The sequence below is a fragment of the Macrotis lagotis genome, chromosome X, assembly GCF_037893015.1.
Source record: "Macrotis lagotis isolate mMagLag1 chromosome X, bilby.v1.9.chrom.fasta, whole genome shotgun sequence".
Lineage (NCBI taxonomy): Eukaryota > Metazoa > Chordata > Mammalia > Peramelemorphia > Peramelidae > Macrotis > Macrotis lagotis.
This window is the reverse complement of record NC_133666.1, coordinates 282,015,668-282,035,465: the sequence shown is the minus strand read 5'-3', so window position 1 is coordinate 282,035,465 and position 19,798 is coordinate 282,015,668. Positions and strand designations below refer to the sequence as shown.

General features: G+C 33.2%; 1 protein-coding gene across 1 annotated transcript in view; it reads right to left on the bottom strand.

Annotated features, from left to right (window-relative positions):
* The window catches only part of PRKAA1 (protein kinase AMP-activated catalytic subunit alpha 1), a 70,827-nt gene that overhangs the window by 38,766 nt on the left and 12,263 nt on the right, over nt 1-19,798 (bottom strand). Inside the window, exons 2-4 of the mRNA XM_074205924.1 lie at nt 13,154-13,295; nt 11,720-11,813; nt 1,186-1,330 (exon numbers count right to left, since the gene is read on the bottom strand). Coding sequence (XP_074062025.1) covers nt 1,186-1,330; nt 11,720-11,813; nt 13,154-13,295 — 381 coding nt within the window. The remainder of the gene's footprint in view (nt 1-1,185; nt 1,331-11,719; nt 11,814-13,153; nt 13,296-19,798) is intronic.

The window sequence follows — 19,798 nt, the reverse complement described above, 5'->3', positions numbered from 1 at the left end:
GACTATATAGAAGGCTACTAACAATCCAAACAGATGGTAATGGGAGAGCCTGTATAAGAGGAATAACAGGGAATCAAGAGAAGAGATAAATTCCAATGAAGCTAGAGATGGAATAGAGAAGAGTTACATGTTAACAATAATATTCACTGGACATTGTATGTCTGTTGTAGAATGCTACAAATTTTATTAAGTGGTAATATAGTACACTGGAATACAGATTATATGTTATCTAAAGAAAACATCAGTGTACAGTTATTAATCCAAATACAAGTAATATACATCATTTAAGCTAATTTATTTTTAAAAATTATGGTTTTTTTCCTGTGAATTAAAAAATATTAAAAGAAACTGTCCAGCAGAAATATCAGGGAAGAACATGATACTACAAGAGTACACCACTCATTGCTCCAGCTGTTTAGAATTCACTTTTAAAAAACATTTGAATAAACCTGTTAGTATCCCCAAAAGATCACTACACAAAATGTATTTTAAAATATTTTTAATACACCAAATTGTCTAAATTGATGCATACTGGGAGTCCCAAAAATCTTGGTGCAGTTTTAAGCTTAAATAATTTTAATAGCTTAAAATTGCACTAAGACTTTTGGGACACCCTGTATAAATGTTTACTGGAAAAAAATTAAAATGATTAAATCTTGAACTAAAAATAGTTAAGAAGTGTATTAAGCAGACCATTTCTAATCAAATATTGAACAAAGCAACCTTGGTTATTTCCTCCTCTATCTGTATCACAAATAAGAAAATTCCTACAATTAATTAGGAAAATTACTTATTTAAAAGGTTATATGAGACAAATAATTGAATAAGACATAACAAGAATACATTGTTTAAAAGATTTCTGAAAATATATGGAGGGAAAAAAAGCTAAATTGATTTCAATTTTAATTAAATATATTTATCTTACAATCTGCATTTTTTCAAATATAATTTCACAGAAATTCCTGTCAAACTATTCTCAAAGAATCTACTGTTATAATACTCAATCTAAGTTTTTAGTGCATTATAAGAGAAAAGAAAACTTCTTTTACTCTTCTCCTCTGTCTTAATTGGTTCACAAGTGAGGAGACAGATTGTTAACCTTGGATACCCGGTAGGATACTTTGTATGAGTGAAAGTAATTTAAAACAGCATCAATAAACATTTTAAATTTTAAAACATTCTTACCAAAATCAGCTATCTTGGCATTCATGTGTGCATCAAGAAGTACATTTTCAGGTTTCAAGTCTCTATGGACAACCATGTGCCTATGACAATAATCCACACCAGAAAGGATTTGTTGAAATAAACGCCGACTTTCTTTCTCATCCAGCTAATTAAAAAAAAAAAGGAAAAAAAAATTTTAAGGGATCACTTCTGAAAGAAAACTACTAAGTTATATGAATTCTTTCAAACATATTGTCTATTAGCAGCTTCAATTAAATTCAACAAACATTTTTACTAAACACCTATAATATAGGCAATGTACCCATGCCAATGTTAAGGGTAAAAAGATTAACAATAACATTGTCTGAGGCAGTTAGGTGGCACAGTGGATAGAGCACCAGCCTGGGAGTCAGGAGGACCTGAGTTCAAATCTGACCTCAGACATTTAATAATCGACTAGCTGTGTGACCTTACGCAAGTCACTTAACCCCATTGCCAAAAATAAAAATAAAAAAAATTATAAAATAACATTGTCTCTGAGTAGGAAAGAACAAAAACAGCTTCCATTCATGATTTATGAATTTATTTCCTCCCTATGAGGTCAGCAGTTTAAGTATTTGACAGACATTCATTCCAACAACCACAGATGCTAAATTTCTGAGTGAATAAAACTATATATCCATTTCTGATAAACTATGTCATACTCCTACTCCAACTCTTCCAAACATTCTCCCCACTAAATCCCTAATTCGACCCTCATTCTTTTCTCTAACATAGCTTTACTTTCTACTTAACTGAAGACTAAGGCCTCCTCCAAGTTTTTCTTATTGACAAAACCCAATTTCCACCTTCCCTCAATGCCTAGAACTCATTCCCTTCTTCTTCATCTCTTAACTTCTAGAATCTCTCACTTGAAGGCTCAGATGCCAAGTAATCTATGACTCTCTCCAAAATTCCCTGGAGCTTTCTGGCTAATCTCCTTGGAATCACCACCTTATGCTATCTGTGTACATGCCACATCTCCCTAGCAGAATAAAATACTTTAAGAGTAAGGGCCTGACATTTTTTCATTTATTTCTAGCACTTCATACATGGCAGAAACTTAATAAGCATCTAATTCTTTTTAAAAAATGTTTCTATACATCTCTGAGGTACCACCTCACACCTCTCAGACTGACCAATATGACCAGAAAGGACAATGATCAATGTTGGAAGGGATGTGGGAAATCTGAGACACTAATATACTGTTGGTGGAGCTGAAGAGAAATTTGGAATTACGCCCAAAGGGCAATAAAAATGTGCATACCCGTTGACCCAGCAATACCACTACTGGGTCTATACCCTAAAGAGATGATGAAAAAGGGTAAAAACATCACTTATACAAAAATATTCATAGGAACTCTTCTTTGTGGTGAAAAAGAATTGGAAATTAAGTAAATGTCCTTCAATTGGGGAATGATTTAACAAACTGTAGTATATGTATGTCAAGGAACCCTATTGTTCTATTAGAAACCAGGAAGGATGGGAATTCAGAGAAGCCTGGAGGGATTTGCATGAAATGATGCTGGGCAATATGAGCAGAACCAGAAAAACACTGCATACCCTACAGCAAAATGGGGGTGATGATGAACTCAGGACAAATTTGGGTTATCTGCAATGGAGAATACCATCTGTATTGAGAAAAAGAATTGTGGAGTTTAAACAAAGACCAAAGACTATTACCTTTAATGTTTTTTAAAAAACCGTTATCTTATTATGTAATTTTGCTGTGTCTTATATTTTATTTTTTTCCTTAAGGATATGATTTTTCTCTCATCACATTCAACTTAGAGCAGTGTATACCATGGAAACAATGTAAAGACTAACAGACTGCCTTCTGTGGGGGGTGGGGGAAGGGAAGCAAGATTAGGGGAAAATTTGTAAAACTCTTGTAAAAATCTTTCTTGAAAAAAATGTTTCAGGGCAGCTAGGTGGCACAGTGGATAGAGCACTGGCCCTGGAGTCAGGAGTACTTGAGTTTAAATCCCACTTCAGACACTTAATAATTTAGTTGTGTGGCCTTGGGCAAGCTACTTAACCCCATATGCCTTGCAAAAACCTAAAAAAAAAAGTTTCTATAATTTGATTTTTTTACAGCTTTTATTTCTAAATATCTCTCTCCCTTTTCACAATCCCTTGTAATGATTTCTTGAGAGAAACAAAAATACCATTTGGCAAAACTAATTGTGTTTATTTCATTCAACGAAAGTCACAATTACTAAATTTCTTTAACTCCAAAAAAAAAAAAAAGCGAATTGTGCTATGGCAATACTTGTTGGTACTGTATAAAGAAAAAGGTATTTAGGCTGTTTTTGTTTCAAGATAAAATAATTTGAAAAAACAGCATTGTGGTATCACTATTTGAATTACCAAGACATCTAAATTTTTTTTATGACCCTGCCACTGATATACCTTTAGAATACTACTTAAGGTTGGTATCTTCACTGTTGTTTATAAAATAGTACGAATGCTTAATCTCATCATCTTCAAAGTCATGAGTTAATAAAACTGCTTTAAAGTGGCAACGAAAAGTATTAATAAGCCTAACACAAAAATATAAATATACTAGTAGGGAGCAGTTCTTCATAATCCTATTCGGTGGTGGGATTGGTATACTATATTTTATACAAAATAAATGACTAAACAAAGCTCATTTATTGCCTATGTGCCTGAAATCTGCTTTAATTTGTAGTAAGCAATAACAAAGGAGGATTGTATTTATTTTACTAGTGAAAAAAATAGAAACAGTAAATAAAACTTTACTCCTTAATTCTTCAGGAACAAGCAAATTAATAAAAAGAATTTTGTTAATCTGGAAAAATGTCTGTTACCTCTCTGTAACACTGACCTTATGGCCAAAATATTCAGGCAAATACAACATCTTCCTGGATCTCACTGAACTCTCATCTGATTAAAATGTTTTATCTCAAAATTAAGAGACAGTTTAGTGGCGGCTAGGTGGCATAGTGGATAAAGCACCGGCCTTGGAGTCAAGAGTACCTGGGTTCAAATCTGAACTCAGACACTTAATAACTACCTAGCTGTGTGGCCTTGGGCAAGACACTTAACAACATTTGCCTTGCAAAAACTTTAAAAGAGAGAGAGAGAGAGAGAGAGAGAGAGAGAGAGAGAGAGAGAGAGAGAGACAGTTCAACTATGATGGAGACAGCCCCTCTCAAGCAGTTCAGAGATACAGGACAACTCTGGGAGATAAGTTATAGACAATTCCATCCACATTCAGAGGGGACACAAAAACAAAAAATCCTCAGAAACTGAATGAAAACTATGTTCACTTTTTAAAAATTTTTCTTATGATTTTCCTTCCTATCCCATAGGTTTTCTTTCTTTTCCATTAGTCCTAATTCTTCATATACAAAATGACTAATATATAAACAAATTAAACACAAATGCACATATACAGCATTTACTAGACTATTCGCCACCTCTTTGGAGTTGGAAGAAAATTGTGTAACTTATAAATACACAAGAGGATGAATGTTAAAAAAAACTTATATGACATGTAATTGGAAAAATAAAATAAAATATCAATTAAAAAAAACAAGAGAAGGGGCAGCTAGGTGGCACAGTGTATAAAGCACTGGCCCTGGAGTCAGGAGTACCTGGGTTCAAATCCGACCTCAGACACTTAATAATTACCTAGCTGTGTGGCCTTGGGCAAGACACTTAACCCCATTGCCTTGAAAAAAAAAACCCTAAAAAACAAACAAACAAAAAAACAAGAGAATGCAAAACAATACAATATAGTTAGGGCAAAATCATAACATGTTGATTATCTACAAAAGTTAAGAACTGGGCAAAAAAAAAAACCTCCCCACCAATCTACAAAATCAAAGTAAGGAAACAAGTAATTCTTTCAGAGTAACCTTATTAATAACTTGAGGAAAGACTACTTTTTCCTACAAGAACTACAGGGAAAATTAACAGGTAGTTTGGGAAAGATATCAGACTACATACTTCAAAAAAGGTCTAAATGGATATGAAATGCAAATATTAAAGTTCCTTTTTAAAGAAAAAAACTCAAAGGAATGGAAAATTAACTAGGAAAAAAACTAGCATATGGACAAACAGTTCTCAAAAGAAAAACTGAAAACTATTAGCAACCACACAAAAGATAATAAAACAAATGAAAATTAAAACAACACTGGGCTTTCACCTCATATTAAGCAAACTGGCAAAGATGACAAGAGATAAATATAGTCAATACAGGAAGGGCTGAAAGGGGAAAAAAGCACAATCACATTCCACTGGAGCTATAAAATGCTTTCCCCATTTTGAATACCCTCTGACTCAGAGATCCAACTACTAGGTATATATTCTCCATTAAGGGAAAGACAGAAAGCTCCCTCTAATACCAAAACATTCATAGAAGCACTTTTTAATAACAAAGAACTGGAAACAAAGTAGATATTCTTAAATAGATCAATATGTTAAATATTCTAAAAATCAGCTTTCAAATCAATCTAAAATTGTATAAATTTGAAAACAATAACATAACTAGGAGGTTATTTTGAAAGAAGAAAAAATAAAGAATTATTATATCATTTCCCATGAAAAACTGGTCATTCATTTTAAAATATATATATATATATAAAAAGCTATCTTTATGCAGAGGTGAGTAGATTAAAGAATTCCCCAAGGAGAGTATTTTTTTTTAAATCTATTAAAAATGGATATTATGTCAGATAAAATTATGGTACAATAGAAAAGTAAAGGTCAATTTAAAAAAGAAAAAGCAAAAGAAACATTCAATCCATTTAATAAACATCTACAATTTATTATATGCAAAACAAGGCAAAGGGAAGCAAAAATAAAATTAGACACATTGTCTTGATGATTAGTGAATGTTGGTCCCATGCAAGTTACCTGAGCTTTACAATCTTTTTACAATAGGACATAAAAAGGCCAATTACCTTGAAAGTGTAGCAAATGTTAGCTCAATCTCCCCAACTGAATTATAGAGTGAAACCTAATTCACAGAGTAACATAAAGATCAAAGGACAAAAGAAACATTTTTAAATTATAAAAACAGATTTTAAAAAAATTTTTTATATCTCCATTTCCCAAAAAAACTTTCCCTACACTCATCTAGAGAGCTATCTCCCTAAAATAATTGCTTTAAAGGATTAAAATGACAGAACCAGAAAGGAAAGGAAAATAAGATGATTTTTCAAAAAAAGAAATTATAATTTATGCTAACCAAAAAGTCAAATACTTTTCAGCATTTTTTAACCTCAATCTTTATTTAAAAAAAAAAAGGAATGTGTGTTAGAAATAGAGAAAATACATGGAATAAAAAATTAGAGCATTATGCATAAAAATAGAAAATCTTAATATGTGTGTATGCAAATTATACAGAAGTACACAAATGGATGTGCTTTACGGACTTGAATATAAGAAAACTCAAGATACTGACCAAAGCTAACTTTCTGAAAATTAACATAGCATCCTAAAGATACCTGAAGAATGAGTCACTGTGTTTTCTCAACTTCAAAAATTTCTATCAACGTATCAGAGAGATGATAAATTGCACTGAACTTCTATGGCCTTTACCGCCATGCCGTTCATTTGGCATTTAGCATTTGTTGCACTTTCAAGGTAATTGACCTCTTTATGTCCTATTATAAAAAGATTGTAAAGCTCATGTGGATATGGGCTTGTTTCTCAAATGTCTCTGTATCCCTTCACTCAGTAGGTGCCCAGTAAATATTTGTTGATGATATAGTACCATCACAAATTAACTAAGTGGGAAATCATAACTGTACTATGAAATAAATAACATTTAGCAAGAAAAATATTTCTATCAATGAAACTACAAATTTTAAAATTATAACCTCCATATCCACAAATAAAATATAACAAAAAGATGTAAAAAATAAGAGTATTTAGATACTGGTACATAATAGGCACAATAATTTCTAATGATATCAGATCTAGTAGGAAAAAAGAAATAGATCTAATCAAATAATAATTGGTTAAATATGCTAGTATGTCTAACTGTCAAATTCTGAATAAGTACAGTGACTTAAGCAAATGTCTAGTCTAAGCACTCAGCTGAAACAGTAAAAAGAAGCCTAGGCAAGGGAGTCTAGGGTTCTGAAGACATAGTCTAAATTCTACCATTTACAAACTTTGTTAATATTGATCAAATTCTTGCTTAGTTTTCTCTTATGACAAATGCAGATAAAATCTACCTTCCTTCACTACTGCAAGGATACTACAGAGGATATAATTTAATTCTATTCTTTGAACTGTGCATTAGGATTCAAAGACAACAATAAAACAGTATTTATTGCTCTTTAGGAGCCATAGAAGATGTGCATCAACTCTGAAAAGTAGAAAGCACTATCTATATAATAATACACATTAAACAAACATATATATATATATATATATATATATATATATATATATAAACTATTAGATTAAATCACTGGTTAATTTTCATCAGATAAGGAAGGAGTTGTGGTATTGTAGAAATTATACTAGAATTTGCAATGAAATATTCTGGACTTTAGTCTTAATTCTGTCATTTTCTAATTGTATAATGATGAAGTAATTGAGTTTAGATTTAGTTAAAAATATCAATTCAACATGTATAAAATGGAGATAATGTTTATGCTAACTTAACTTATAAGGTTGCTGTAAAGATTAAAAGAATTTATGTTAAGTGTTTTATAGCCAAAAAGTTATTAAATGCTTGTTTTCATTATAAAAATTATTTATAATTTTTCAGGTGAAATAAAACCAAGTATAGATGGAAGTTCTTAAGAATGAAATTTTGAAGAAATAAGTCTGACTAGAAAAAAAGAGGAAGCTGCCTGAAGAGATCAATGAAAGTACAAAGGAACTTCAGAAAAACGTTTTTAATGGTTGTTTTTTAATGTCATCAACTCCTTTCTTAGAATGTTTCACTGCTTTTATTCAAAATTAAAGGAAATGGACAATTTTAATTCGAAGAGGTTAATGAAAATAAAGATGCTATTTTTTCCACCATTCAAATTAATGACACCATGAAATAAATCCATAGACCTCCAGGGGTCCAAGGTTTAAAAAAAAAAATTCCTGATATAGACCAATTTAGGTTTGAAAAAGAGAGCTAACCAAGACAAATGTCTCAAATTTCCAAGAAAGAAGGGAGTTAGAGAATACAAAGCAAGATAAGAAGGATGGAGAAAGGAGGGGGAAGAGGAAGAGAAGAGAATCAACTCTGAAAAGTATAAGGCATTATGTAAATAACAGATATTAGATAGAAACACTGATTTTGCTGTTTACTGTTCCTTTATACTTCAGTTAGTTCTGACTCTTTTGAGATCCTACTTGAGGTTTTCTTGGGAAAGATACTGGAATAGTCTGACATTTCCCCCTCCAGTTCATTTTATAGATAAAGAAACTATGGCAAACAGAGTTAAGTGACTTACCCAGCGTCACACAGCTAGTAAATGTCTGAGGTCACACTTCCAGATCTAGACTTCAGATCTAGTACTCTATCCATTAAGTCACATAGCTATCCAATTACTGACTAGTTTTCCTTAGACTGAAAGGAAACTGGCATAGTGGAAAGAATAGCAGTGCAGTCTATAAATCATATGCCAGTGAGCTTAACTGTGATTCCTAGAAAAACTCTAGAATATACCACTGATGAGAAAGTAGTGATCCAAAACACTTTTTCAAATAGAAGTCATCTCAACTTGACTTCATTTTTTTCCTGCTAAAGTAACTAGACTAGGATCAGAAGAATGTTAAAGATAGATTTTACCTAGATTTGAGAAAGCATTTAATAAGGTCACTAATTCCATTCTTTCAAGAAAATTGGAAGAGAGATACAGGCTAAAACAATTAAGTGATTTGTCCCAAAGAATTGTCATAATTGGCTCAGTATAAACTCATAAGCAAGTCTTCAGAATAGTGTCCCAAGAATGTGTTCTAGATCATTTACTGTTTAATTAATTAATTAATCACTGCCAATATAGACAACACTTTTCTTTTTTTTTTAAGGTTTTTGAAAGACAAATGGGGTTAAGTGGCTTGCCCAAGGCCACACAGCTAGGTAATTATTAAGTGTCGGAGACCAGATTTGAACCCAGGTACTCCTGACTCCAGAGCCGGTGCTTTATCCACTGCGCCACCTAGCCACCCTGACAACACTTTCAAAAAGTGTAGATGACACAAAGTTAGGAGTGGGTCAAAATAATGCACAAGAGTCAGAATTCAAGATCTTAACAGACCAGAATGTAGGACTAGATCTATTAAATTAGGGCAAACAGGGGCGGCTAGGTGGCGCAGTGGATAAAGCACAGGCTCTGGAGTCAGGAGTACCTGGGTTCAAATATGGTCTCAGACATTTAATAATTACCTAGCTGTGTGGCCTTGGGCAAGCCACTTAACCCCATTTGCCTTGCAAAAAATAAAATAAAATAGGATAAACATAAAAACTTAATAGTTCACAAAAGTCTATTTCAAAAAATATAAGATATAGAAAGAATGATTAAATAGTTTGTTTTAAATCTGGGAGGTTTAGTGGAATTAAAGTTCAATGAGTCAACAGTGTAATATAGTAATCAAAGAAGCTACGCTAATGGAGACTGCATTAACAAAGGAACTATCTAGGACTAAGTAATAATCATATTGCACTCTGCCATAAGCAGACAAGATTTGGTTTATGTTCAGTTCTGGATGCTACATTTAAAGAAATATAATAAACTGGAAAGTAATCAAAGGAAGGCATTCAGATAGTGACAGACCTCAAAAAAGAGAAGATTTACTCTGTTTGGTACCAGAAAGAAACTAGGTAGAAGTTACAAAAAGTCAAATAAAGGCTTATAGTAACAATGAGAGATCATTTTACAGATGAAGAAACTGAGGCAAACGGGGTTAAGTGACTTGCCACAGGATCACACAGTGTCTAAGATTGGATTTAAACTCATGTCTTCCTGAGCCTAGGTCCAGGCCTTTATAAATATTGAGTCACTGAGTTGCCTCAAATGGAAGGAAATTTTCCTCAAGCTTAAAATACAAAGTATGAAATACTCCTAGAAGAATTAATACCAAGGCAAGAAAAACATTCATGAAGAAGTCAACAACTTCCTGTTTATTTTTAATTCAGTCAAAAGAAGTTATTAGCAGTAGACAGAAAAATATGGCATAGGAGTGGCAAGGTTTTTTTGACCTCCATAACTTGTTGACATTTTTACTGTCTTAATTTAGCTTTGATAGGAAGTATCTATTTCAAATTCTTTCAAAAGCATAAAATTGACTTGGAAGCATAAATTTAAATGCATAGTTCTAAAATTGTCTATTTAAATTACTCATTTTCTGTATGAATATCTATTTCTTCAATATTTACCTGCTATGTTGGGTGCATATGCAAGACTACACATGATTTCACTTTTGATTTCTTTACTATAAACTATTTAATTCCTAAAGCCCATTTTACTCTCAATACTTAATTTTCTGCCTATAACACTATTACTGTAGCACCATACCCAAACAACTACTGCAGACTTAACCTACTCCCTCAAATCTACTGATGCAGATAAGATCTGGAAACAAATTTGAAATGAAATATGTAAAACAAATATTAAGAAAATGAATCAATCTGGTTTAGCTGAGAACAAAATAGGAAGTAAGGTGTGAAGAAATAGGAAGCACACTAGAGGGGCAGCTAGGTGGCGCAGTGGATAGAGCACCAGCCCTGGAGTCAGGAGTACCTGAGTTCAAATCAGCCTCAGACACTTAATAATTACCTAGCTGTGTGGCCTTGGGCAAGCCACTTAACCCCACTGCTTTGCAAAAAAAAAAAAAAAAAAAAAAAAAAACACATGAGACCAGAAAATCAAGAACCTGTATCCTAGTTTTAGTTTGTTGTTAAATATGTGACTTTAGGCAAATTAATTAACAACTCTCCATCTATAAATTGTAGTTAGATAAAATGATTTCTGGGGTTCCTCACAATTTGAAAATTCTATGATTCTAAATCTCACCTCCACCCTGAAGCCTATTCTAATTACTATGGCCTTTGATTTCTCCTTTCTCAATCCTAACTGAGAAAGCATTGCACTGGGAATTAGCCCCTAGCTCAAGGATAGGAAGAAAAGGGAGAAGAGTAAGGAAAGAAGGATGGAAGTAACAAAGGAAGGAGGAAAACAACCCAACTCTGCTATTAAGGAATGGTGTTTGCACATGTAAGAGATAGATAGATACAGATATTTTAATGTATGAGAGACCTTGAGCAAGTCAGCATTCTCTAAGAACTAAGTTTTGGACTAGATCTCCGAGATCCTGCCATTTCTAAAAATTGTATGATTCCATGGTTCCAACGAAGCATGTGACTGAGGAAATCGAACTGGACCACTTGGACTAAATGAACATAGCACTTGAGTTTAGTCAACCAATCAAGAAAAAACAAAAAAACCCAACTCTCTCCAAAAGACACTTTTACAGTTCTAAGGCATACTTACAAAATAAGCCATTATAGAATGAAGTTAGAACCACTTACCCTTCCATTTTTACAGATATAATCAAAAAGCTCTCCCCCAGAGACATATTCCATCACCATGAAAATGTCAGATGGTGTACTAATGACCTGGTACCTGGAGAAAGAAGAATTATCCAGTTACATTCAAGAGATTTCAAAATGTTTAATAATGTAATACAATGGTAGCTTTTTTGTAATTGTTACCAGTTACCTCTAAAATGTATTTTTTAAAATCTGAAACACATTAACATAACAATTTTCCATGGTGAAAATATTTCATCATTGTTAAAGCATCTCTCTGTACCAGATACTGGAGATCTCAAAGACAAAAAAAGTTCAACAGTTCCTATTCTCAAAGAGCTTACAATCTAGCTGGGGAATTTTTTGCAATGGGAATGATATATTAAGGAACATTTTGAGCATAATGTAAATTTTGAGATAACTTTCAGATAATTTCAAAAGAAACAATGACAGTGGTCAGAAAATTACACCATTTCACCATAACTTAATTCCTATTTCCTATTAAACTATTTCCACAACCAGACTTCAGGGCTTTGTAAAAATGTCACTGTACATATTTTGGTGCAGTAGGATTAGTCCATTCTATCTCTGTGCCCTTCCTTTACAGCCTCTAGGCCATGGCACAGAGTTGAGGGGCAGTCCAGCTTATTCTGGGGGCAGGAAGAACAGTAACCAGAGATCAAGGATAGGATCATTGCTGTAGTATTTATGTATTTCTTAACCATTTATCACATATAAAACTGTGCTAACTTTTTTCACGAAATTCTTATTTCTGAATATTAAATCTCAAACCCCATAAACTGTAGTTGCTAATGTGTAGGATACTGCATAGAACTGTGTTTTAGGAGAATGCATATGCAGCACTTTGGCAGAGCTGGCTGTTTAAGTACATAGAAATTTGATAAAGGTGAAGGTGAAGTGGGGGGGGAAATGTTCAGGAAGGAATCCACAAAGAAGGTGGCATGCAGCAGAGTCTAGCAGTTACTTCTGAGTAGTTCTTCTGAGAGAAGAAAGAAGGAGATGCATTTTAGGCATTTAGGACAACAAGTACATAAGCATGTGCCCAAAACATAGTGTGATCTCTGGTTTGGACACAAGGATACAGCTCAAACACTCCTGATCCAAATCCTGGCTCCTTCACATCTTTCTTATCTGTATTTCCTTCCTTGAGAAAAATCATCCATTTCTCTGAGTTTCATTTTCCCCATTGGTAAAAGATTCTCATCCATACATGCCCTGCTTTCCTAATAAATCTATGTCAAAGTGCTTTGTGCACAGAAAAATCTTCCAGAAATATAAAATATTGTGAATGAATGAAAAAAACTAAGACAAAAAAGAGGGAATTATGGCCTTCTTTACTTTTTAAACAATAAAGAAATTAAGAAAAGATGACAGAAAAAGGAATGGATTTAATTTAACAATATCTTAACTTACAGCTTAATGATATGAGGATGTCTGAAAAGCTTGAGATTCTGAATTTCTCTGCGAATTTTTCCTACCACATCAAGGCTTCGAATTTTCTGTCGATTTAAGATCTTCACTGCAACTTTGTGCCCAGTCAATTCATGCTTGCCAACTGGAGAAAAAATAAAATTTGAGAAAATCAGGACTCAGCTGGATTAATAATTCTATTATTCACTTTCCACAAGGATCAAGGATACTTAGAAAGACTATTTAAGGTCCTCCCTTTATTGCTATTTCTTCCTCAAAAAATTTTGTATCACTATAAAAAATGTTTCAAAGTTTTCATTTTTAAAGAAGAGAAAATCATTTTCTTTTCATTTAGAGCATGACGGGTAGAGAGAAGATGGAAATGATTGATTTGCACATTAGTCTTGCTAATTTGGGATTGAAATTCAGGATTGTAGTATATTAATTCACTGTAAAAATTCATGCATAAAATACTCAACTATCATAAAACCAGATTCAACAAGCAAAGGAACAAATAGCCTAGCATTTATTGACCCCAAAATATAAACAACTAGGAAAGGATTTCCTATTCCAACAGGAACTATTGGGAAAACTGGGGAAACAGTTTGACTATGTTTAGACCAACATTTGCATCATATTTCAAAATAAACTGCTTTAATATAAAAGGTCACTTAATTAAAAACAGAACAAAACAAAAAGAACCCAAGAGGAGAAGAAAAGTCAGACCTATGGTTTAAAGGAAAAATTCAGAGCCAAAGGACAGATAACAACAAAAAAATGAAATATTTTACTTATAACTTTTTTCATAGAACAAATCAACAGTACTAGAATAAAGAAAGATATTGCTGCTGGGGAGAAAAGGGGGGAATCTTTCATGAAAAATCTGAAGTCTGATAAAAGGAAATGGTATTAACATATAAAACAGAAAAGTAGCCAAAAAATAAAGTTTTAAAAAGGACTGCAAACTACCAGCAGCCCTATCTGTAAGTGTTCCAAATCACTAATTACAAGAAAAATACAAATTAAAACAACTCCAATTCTACTTCACATGTATCAGAAAAAAGGAAAATGATTGGGAAGGAAAAGACAATTGCAGATGACATAATGGTCTACCTAGAGAATGCCAAGAAATCATCCAAAAAACTACTGGAAACAATTAGCAATTTTAGCAAAGTTGCAGGTTATAAAATAAACCCTCATAAATCCTCAACTTTTCTATATGTGTCTAGCAAGATACAGCAGAAGAGCTAGAAAGAGAAATCCCATACTTGGGAGTCTATTTGCCAAAACACACTCAGAATCTTTTTGAAAACAATTATAAAACATTTCTCACACAAATTAAATCAGATTTAAATAACTGGGCAAATTATCAACTGCTCATGGATAGGTAGAGCCAATATAATAAAAATGACAATTCTATCAAAACTAAACTACCTGTTTAGTGCACTACCAATCAAAACTCCAAAAAATTAATGAGTTAGAAAAAATTGTAAATAAATTCATATGGAGAAATAAAAAGTCAAGAATTGCCAGGAGCTTAATGAAAAAAAGTGCAAAAAAAAGGTGGCTTAGCCCTACCTGATTTAAAATTATATTATAAAGCATCAGTCATCAAAACTGTTTGGTATTGGCTAAGAAATAGAGTGGTGGACCAGTGGAATAGACTAGGTGTAAAAGCAGGAGATGATTACAGTAATCTGCTGTTTGATAAACCCAAAGAGTCCAGCCATCAGGATAAAAACTCCCTCTTTGATAAAAACTGCAGGGATAATTGGAAGTTAGTATGCAAGAAACTTAGATTAAACCAACATGTCACACCCTTTACCAAGATAAGATCCAAATGGTTACAGGAGTTAGACATAAAAAACAATACTATAAGCAAATTAGAAGATCAAGGACTAGTTTACCTGTCACATCTATGGAAAGGGGAGCAGTTTATGACTAAGGAAGAGTTGGAGAACACCACCAAAAAACAATTAGATGATTTTGATTACATTAAATTAAAAAGCTTTTGCACAGATAAAACCAATGTAACCAAGATCAAAAGAAATGTAGTAAATTGGGAAACAATCTTTACAACTAATGATTCTGACAAAGGACTCATTTCTAAACTATACAGAGAACTGAGCCATATTTTTAAAACAAAAAGCCATTCCCCAATTGACAAATGGTCAAAGGATATGCAAAGGCAATTTACAGATGAGGAGATCAAAGCAATCCATAGCCATATGAAAAATTGCTCTAAATCATTAATTATCAGAGAAATACAAATTAGAGCAAGGTACCACCTCATACCTCTCAGATTAGCCAATATGACCAGGAAGGATAATGATCATTGCTGGAAGGGTTGTGGGAAATATGGGACATTATTACCCTGTTGGTGGAGCTGTGAACTCATCCAACCCTTCTGGAGAGCTATTTGGAACTACTCCCAAAGGGCAACAAAAATGTGCCATACCCTTTGACCCAGCAATACCACTACTGGGTCTATACCCTGAAGAGATGATGAAAAAGGGTAAAAACATCACGTGTACAAAAATATTTATAGCAGCCCTGTTTGTGGTGGCAAAGAATTGGAAATCAAGTAAATGTCCTTCAATTGGGGAATGGCTTAGCAAACTGTGGTATATGTATGTCATGGAACACTATTGTCCTATTAGAAACCAGGAGGGAAGGGATTTCAGGGAAGCCTGGAGGGATTTTCATGAATTGATGCTGAGTGAGATGAGCAGAACCAGAAAAACACTGTACACCCTAACAGCAACATGGGAATGATGTTCAACCTTGAAGGACCCACTCATTCCATCAGTGCAACAATCAGGAACAATTTTGGGCTGTCTGCAAAGGAGAGTGCCATCTGTATTCAGATAAGGAGCTGTGGAGTTTGAGCAAAGTTCAAGGACTATTCCCTTTAATTTAGAAAAAAAAAAACAGATATCTTATTGTCTGATATTGTTACCTCTTAGACTTCTTGTCTCTTCTTTAAGGATATGATTTCTCTCTCATCACACCCAATTTGGATTAAGGTATAACATGGAAACAAAGTAAAGACTGACAGATTGCTTTCAGGGGGGGAGTAATATTGGGGGGAAGTAATATTGGGGGGGAAATTGTAAACCTCAAATAATATCTTTAATAAAAATAAATTTTAAAAAAAGAAAAAAGGAAAATGACAATTGTTGCTAATGGACCAGTAAAGTAGTCCAATCCTTGGAAAACAATTTGAAATTATATCCCCAAAGTCACTGAACTCTACATTCCTTTTGACTTTACAATACCTAGGCTTTTACCTCAACAAGGTAGAATAGAAGGAAAGGGTTCATAAAGCAGCTAGGTGGTAAACTCACTAGGACTGGAGTCTAGAAAACCTGATCAAATCTTACCAGTTATCTCCTAGCTGTGTGAACTTAAAGCAAATCACTTAACCTTTGTATCTCAGTTTCCTCATCCATAAAATGAGGATAATAATAGCAGATATCATGCAGGGTATTCCTGTGAAGATATAAAGCATTTATAAAGTACTTTGTAAACTTTTAGGGATCATGTAAAATCTAGTTATTATTATGTACATAAATATTTACAACAGTACTTTTTGTTACAGAAAATAATTAGCAACAAAATGAGTGACCATCCACTGTAACAGCTGAACAAATCATGGTATATGAATGTAAAATAATTCTATTATATCTTAAGAAAAAATAAATAAAAAGGATGATTTCAAATAAGCTTAAGAGTGAAGAGAACCAGAAGAACTTATACAATAAAAATAACACCTTAACACTTAAGGAAAAAACAAGCTAGAAAGACTTAACAACTCTGATCAATGCAATGTTTAGTCACAATTTCTCCTGGTGGAGAGATAATATGCTATAGGTAGGGAAAGAGTCACATTTTTAGACATGACCAACAGATTTGGATTGGTAGACTGTATTTGTTACAAGAAGTTTTTATTAAAGAAAAGGGGAGTGTGGGGTAGGGGAAGAGGATGAATGGCTTGTCTTTTGTCTTTTTTTGCATTCTCAGTACTTAGCACAAAGCCCAGCACCTGATAAATATTTAATGACTGACTGACTAGAGAGAGATGTGGAGAAGGGGGGAAAAGTTCATCAATGACACAGACAAAAAAATAAAAATACACAGTAGAGAATCCTGGAGCAACAGGGAAGGTACCACCTTGTTAGAGTTTGGTTGTTCAGTTGTTTCAGTCATGTCTGACTCTTCATGACCCCATTTGACAAAGATATGGAATGGTTTGCCATTTCCTTCTCCAGCTCACTTTACATATGAGGAAACAGAGGCAAAGATAGGGTTAGATGACTTGTACAGGCTACACAGCTGTTAAGTGTCTTGAGACTAGATTTGAATTCAAGCCCTCTGGGCTTGAGGTCAGGGACTCTTATCAGCAAAACCATTCAGCTGCCCAAGATTAAAGTTATTGAATGCTGCAAGTGGTAGATGTAGTACCATATTCAATCTTTTTTCTCTGTCCTTTGTATATGATGCGGGGGTGGCTAGGTGGCCCAGTGGATAGAGCACTGGTCCTGGAGTCAGGGGTACCCAAGTTCAAATACAGCCTCAGACATTTAATAATTACCTAGCTCTAGCTGTGTGGCCTTGGGCAAGCCACTTAACCCTATTTGCCTTGCAAAAAAAAAAACCAAACAAAAAAAAAGTGTTCTTTTTATATGATGCAGTTTCATATACAATCTTTTTTCTCTGTCCTTTGTATATGAAAATGTTCATATCTCTCAATAACTTACAATTTAAAAAATTCTATTCAAAATGTTTTTAAACACTTTATACTCTTTAACCCATACCAGAAGTAGACATATACCATACCCCAAGAGTCACAGACAGAAAGAAAAGTTCCCATATATAAGAAAATATTTATAGCAGATTTCTGTGGCAACAAGTAAAAATCATGTAGGTAATCACTGATTGGGGAAAAGCGTAATAAATTATGGTAAATTAATGCAAAAAAAAGTTATGGTGCTCAGAAATAGCACATATGAAGAATTAAGAGAAATCTGAAAAGAACTGAATGATGCTGAGCAAAGTTAAGACAAACCAATAGAATAGAATATATATTCAATGTTCACAAGAATGTAAAAGAAAACATAATAAATGACATCAGAAATCAAGTGTAAAATCAAATTGCCTCTAAAGGGAAGTAGTCAGTATCCACTCATTAAAGAGGTGGAGGGGTCACAGATGAAAAATAAGATGTTGTCAAGACAAAGTAAACAAAGTAAATCCATTTGCTCTGCTTGTCAAAAGGGAGGGTTCTATTGAAAAATTATAGTTATTTTTTAAAAAAAATTTCCTCAAAGCCGATTTTTTTCTAAAAAACAAAAACAAAACAAAAACCACAAGTACTTTTATTATATTCCAAGTGGAAAAAATTCTTCTGTCTGAATCATTCCTTTAAACATTGAGCTACTACTGACTTGTTCTAAACTTCTTGATGTTTCTGGACAACATCAAATGATACTGGCATGACATACAAACATTCAATTTTTAATCATAAAATAATTCCTAATCAAATAATTTTTCATGTTCAAAATTACTTATTAAATTCTAGTTGAATTTTACCTTAGTATATTTAAATTCCATTTTGTCTACCACCTATTATGCATTCAAAAAATAAATTAGGTTGCTACTGACCAGAAGTCATTAATAAAGGTAATGGAGGGGAATATGATAAAGATATTAATTTTTAAAATGTACACAAATCAAAAAAATTACTTTCCCATCTTTTTTAAACTTGATTTTACCAGACAAAAGGGTTAAGTGATTTGACCAACAGCACACAGCTAAGTAAGTATTAAATTTCTGAGGTCGAGGTCCTCCTGACTCCAGGGCTGGTGCTCTATCCACTGCTCTACCTAGTTGCCCAGCTTCCCATTTTTAGAGCTGTTGTCAGACAAGACAATTGTTACAGAAACATGCCAGTTCTGTTTCCATGGTATAACTAAGCCAGCAGTGAGGGCAATCCTGTCCAATGCAATCCAATTAGGCCTTAACAAGTGCCTACTATTTGCAACAGACTACCAAAAATTACATCAACAATAAAGTCTAGGGGCAGCTAGGTGGTACAGTGGATAGAGCACCAGCCCTGGAGTCAGGAGTACCTGGGTTCAAATCCTACCTCAGACACTTAATAATTACCTAGCTATGGGGCCTTGGGCAAGCCACTTAACCCTACTGACTTACAAAAAAACAAACAATAAAGTCTATATAAAAGTCCTTAGGTAATCAGAAGCTGAATATACAAGAATCATTAACTATTTCTGATCATTTCATTTTTTAGCAAAAAAAAAGTTATAACAAACTTTTATTCACTGTTTTCTTTAATGCAACAAATGACATTTTACAAAAATTCCACTTAGTTGAAAGGTATGTGTATGCATATGTGCTATATATACTTTTAAACTAGGAGGCTCAAAAAATCATTCCTGAATTAATAGTCATATATATTAGTCTGCTTCCCTTTAGTTCTACTTGTACATTCTTTGCCTAATATGCCAAATAGTATTTGAGGTCTCAAATACAAAAATATTAATAACACAAAAAAATCACTAAAAACAAACACTACTCATTAGTTGAAGAAAACTAACTGTGGTAAATGAGCATAATCTAATATCATTA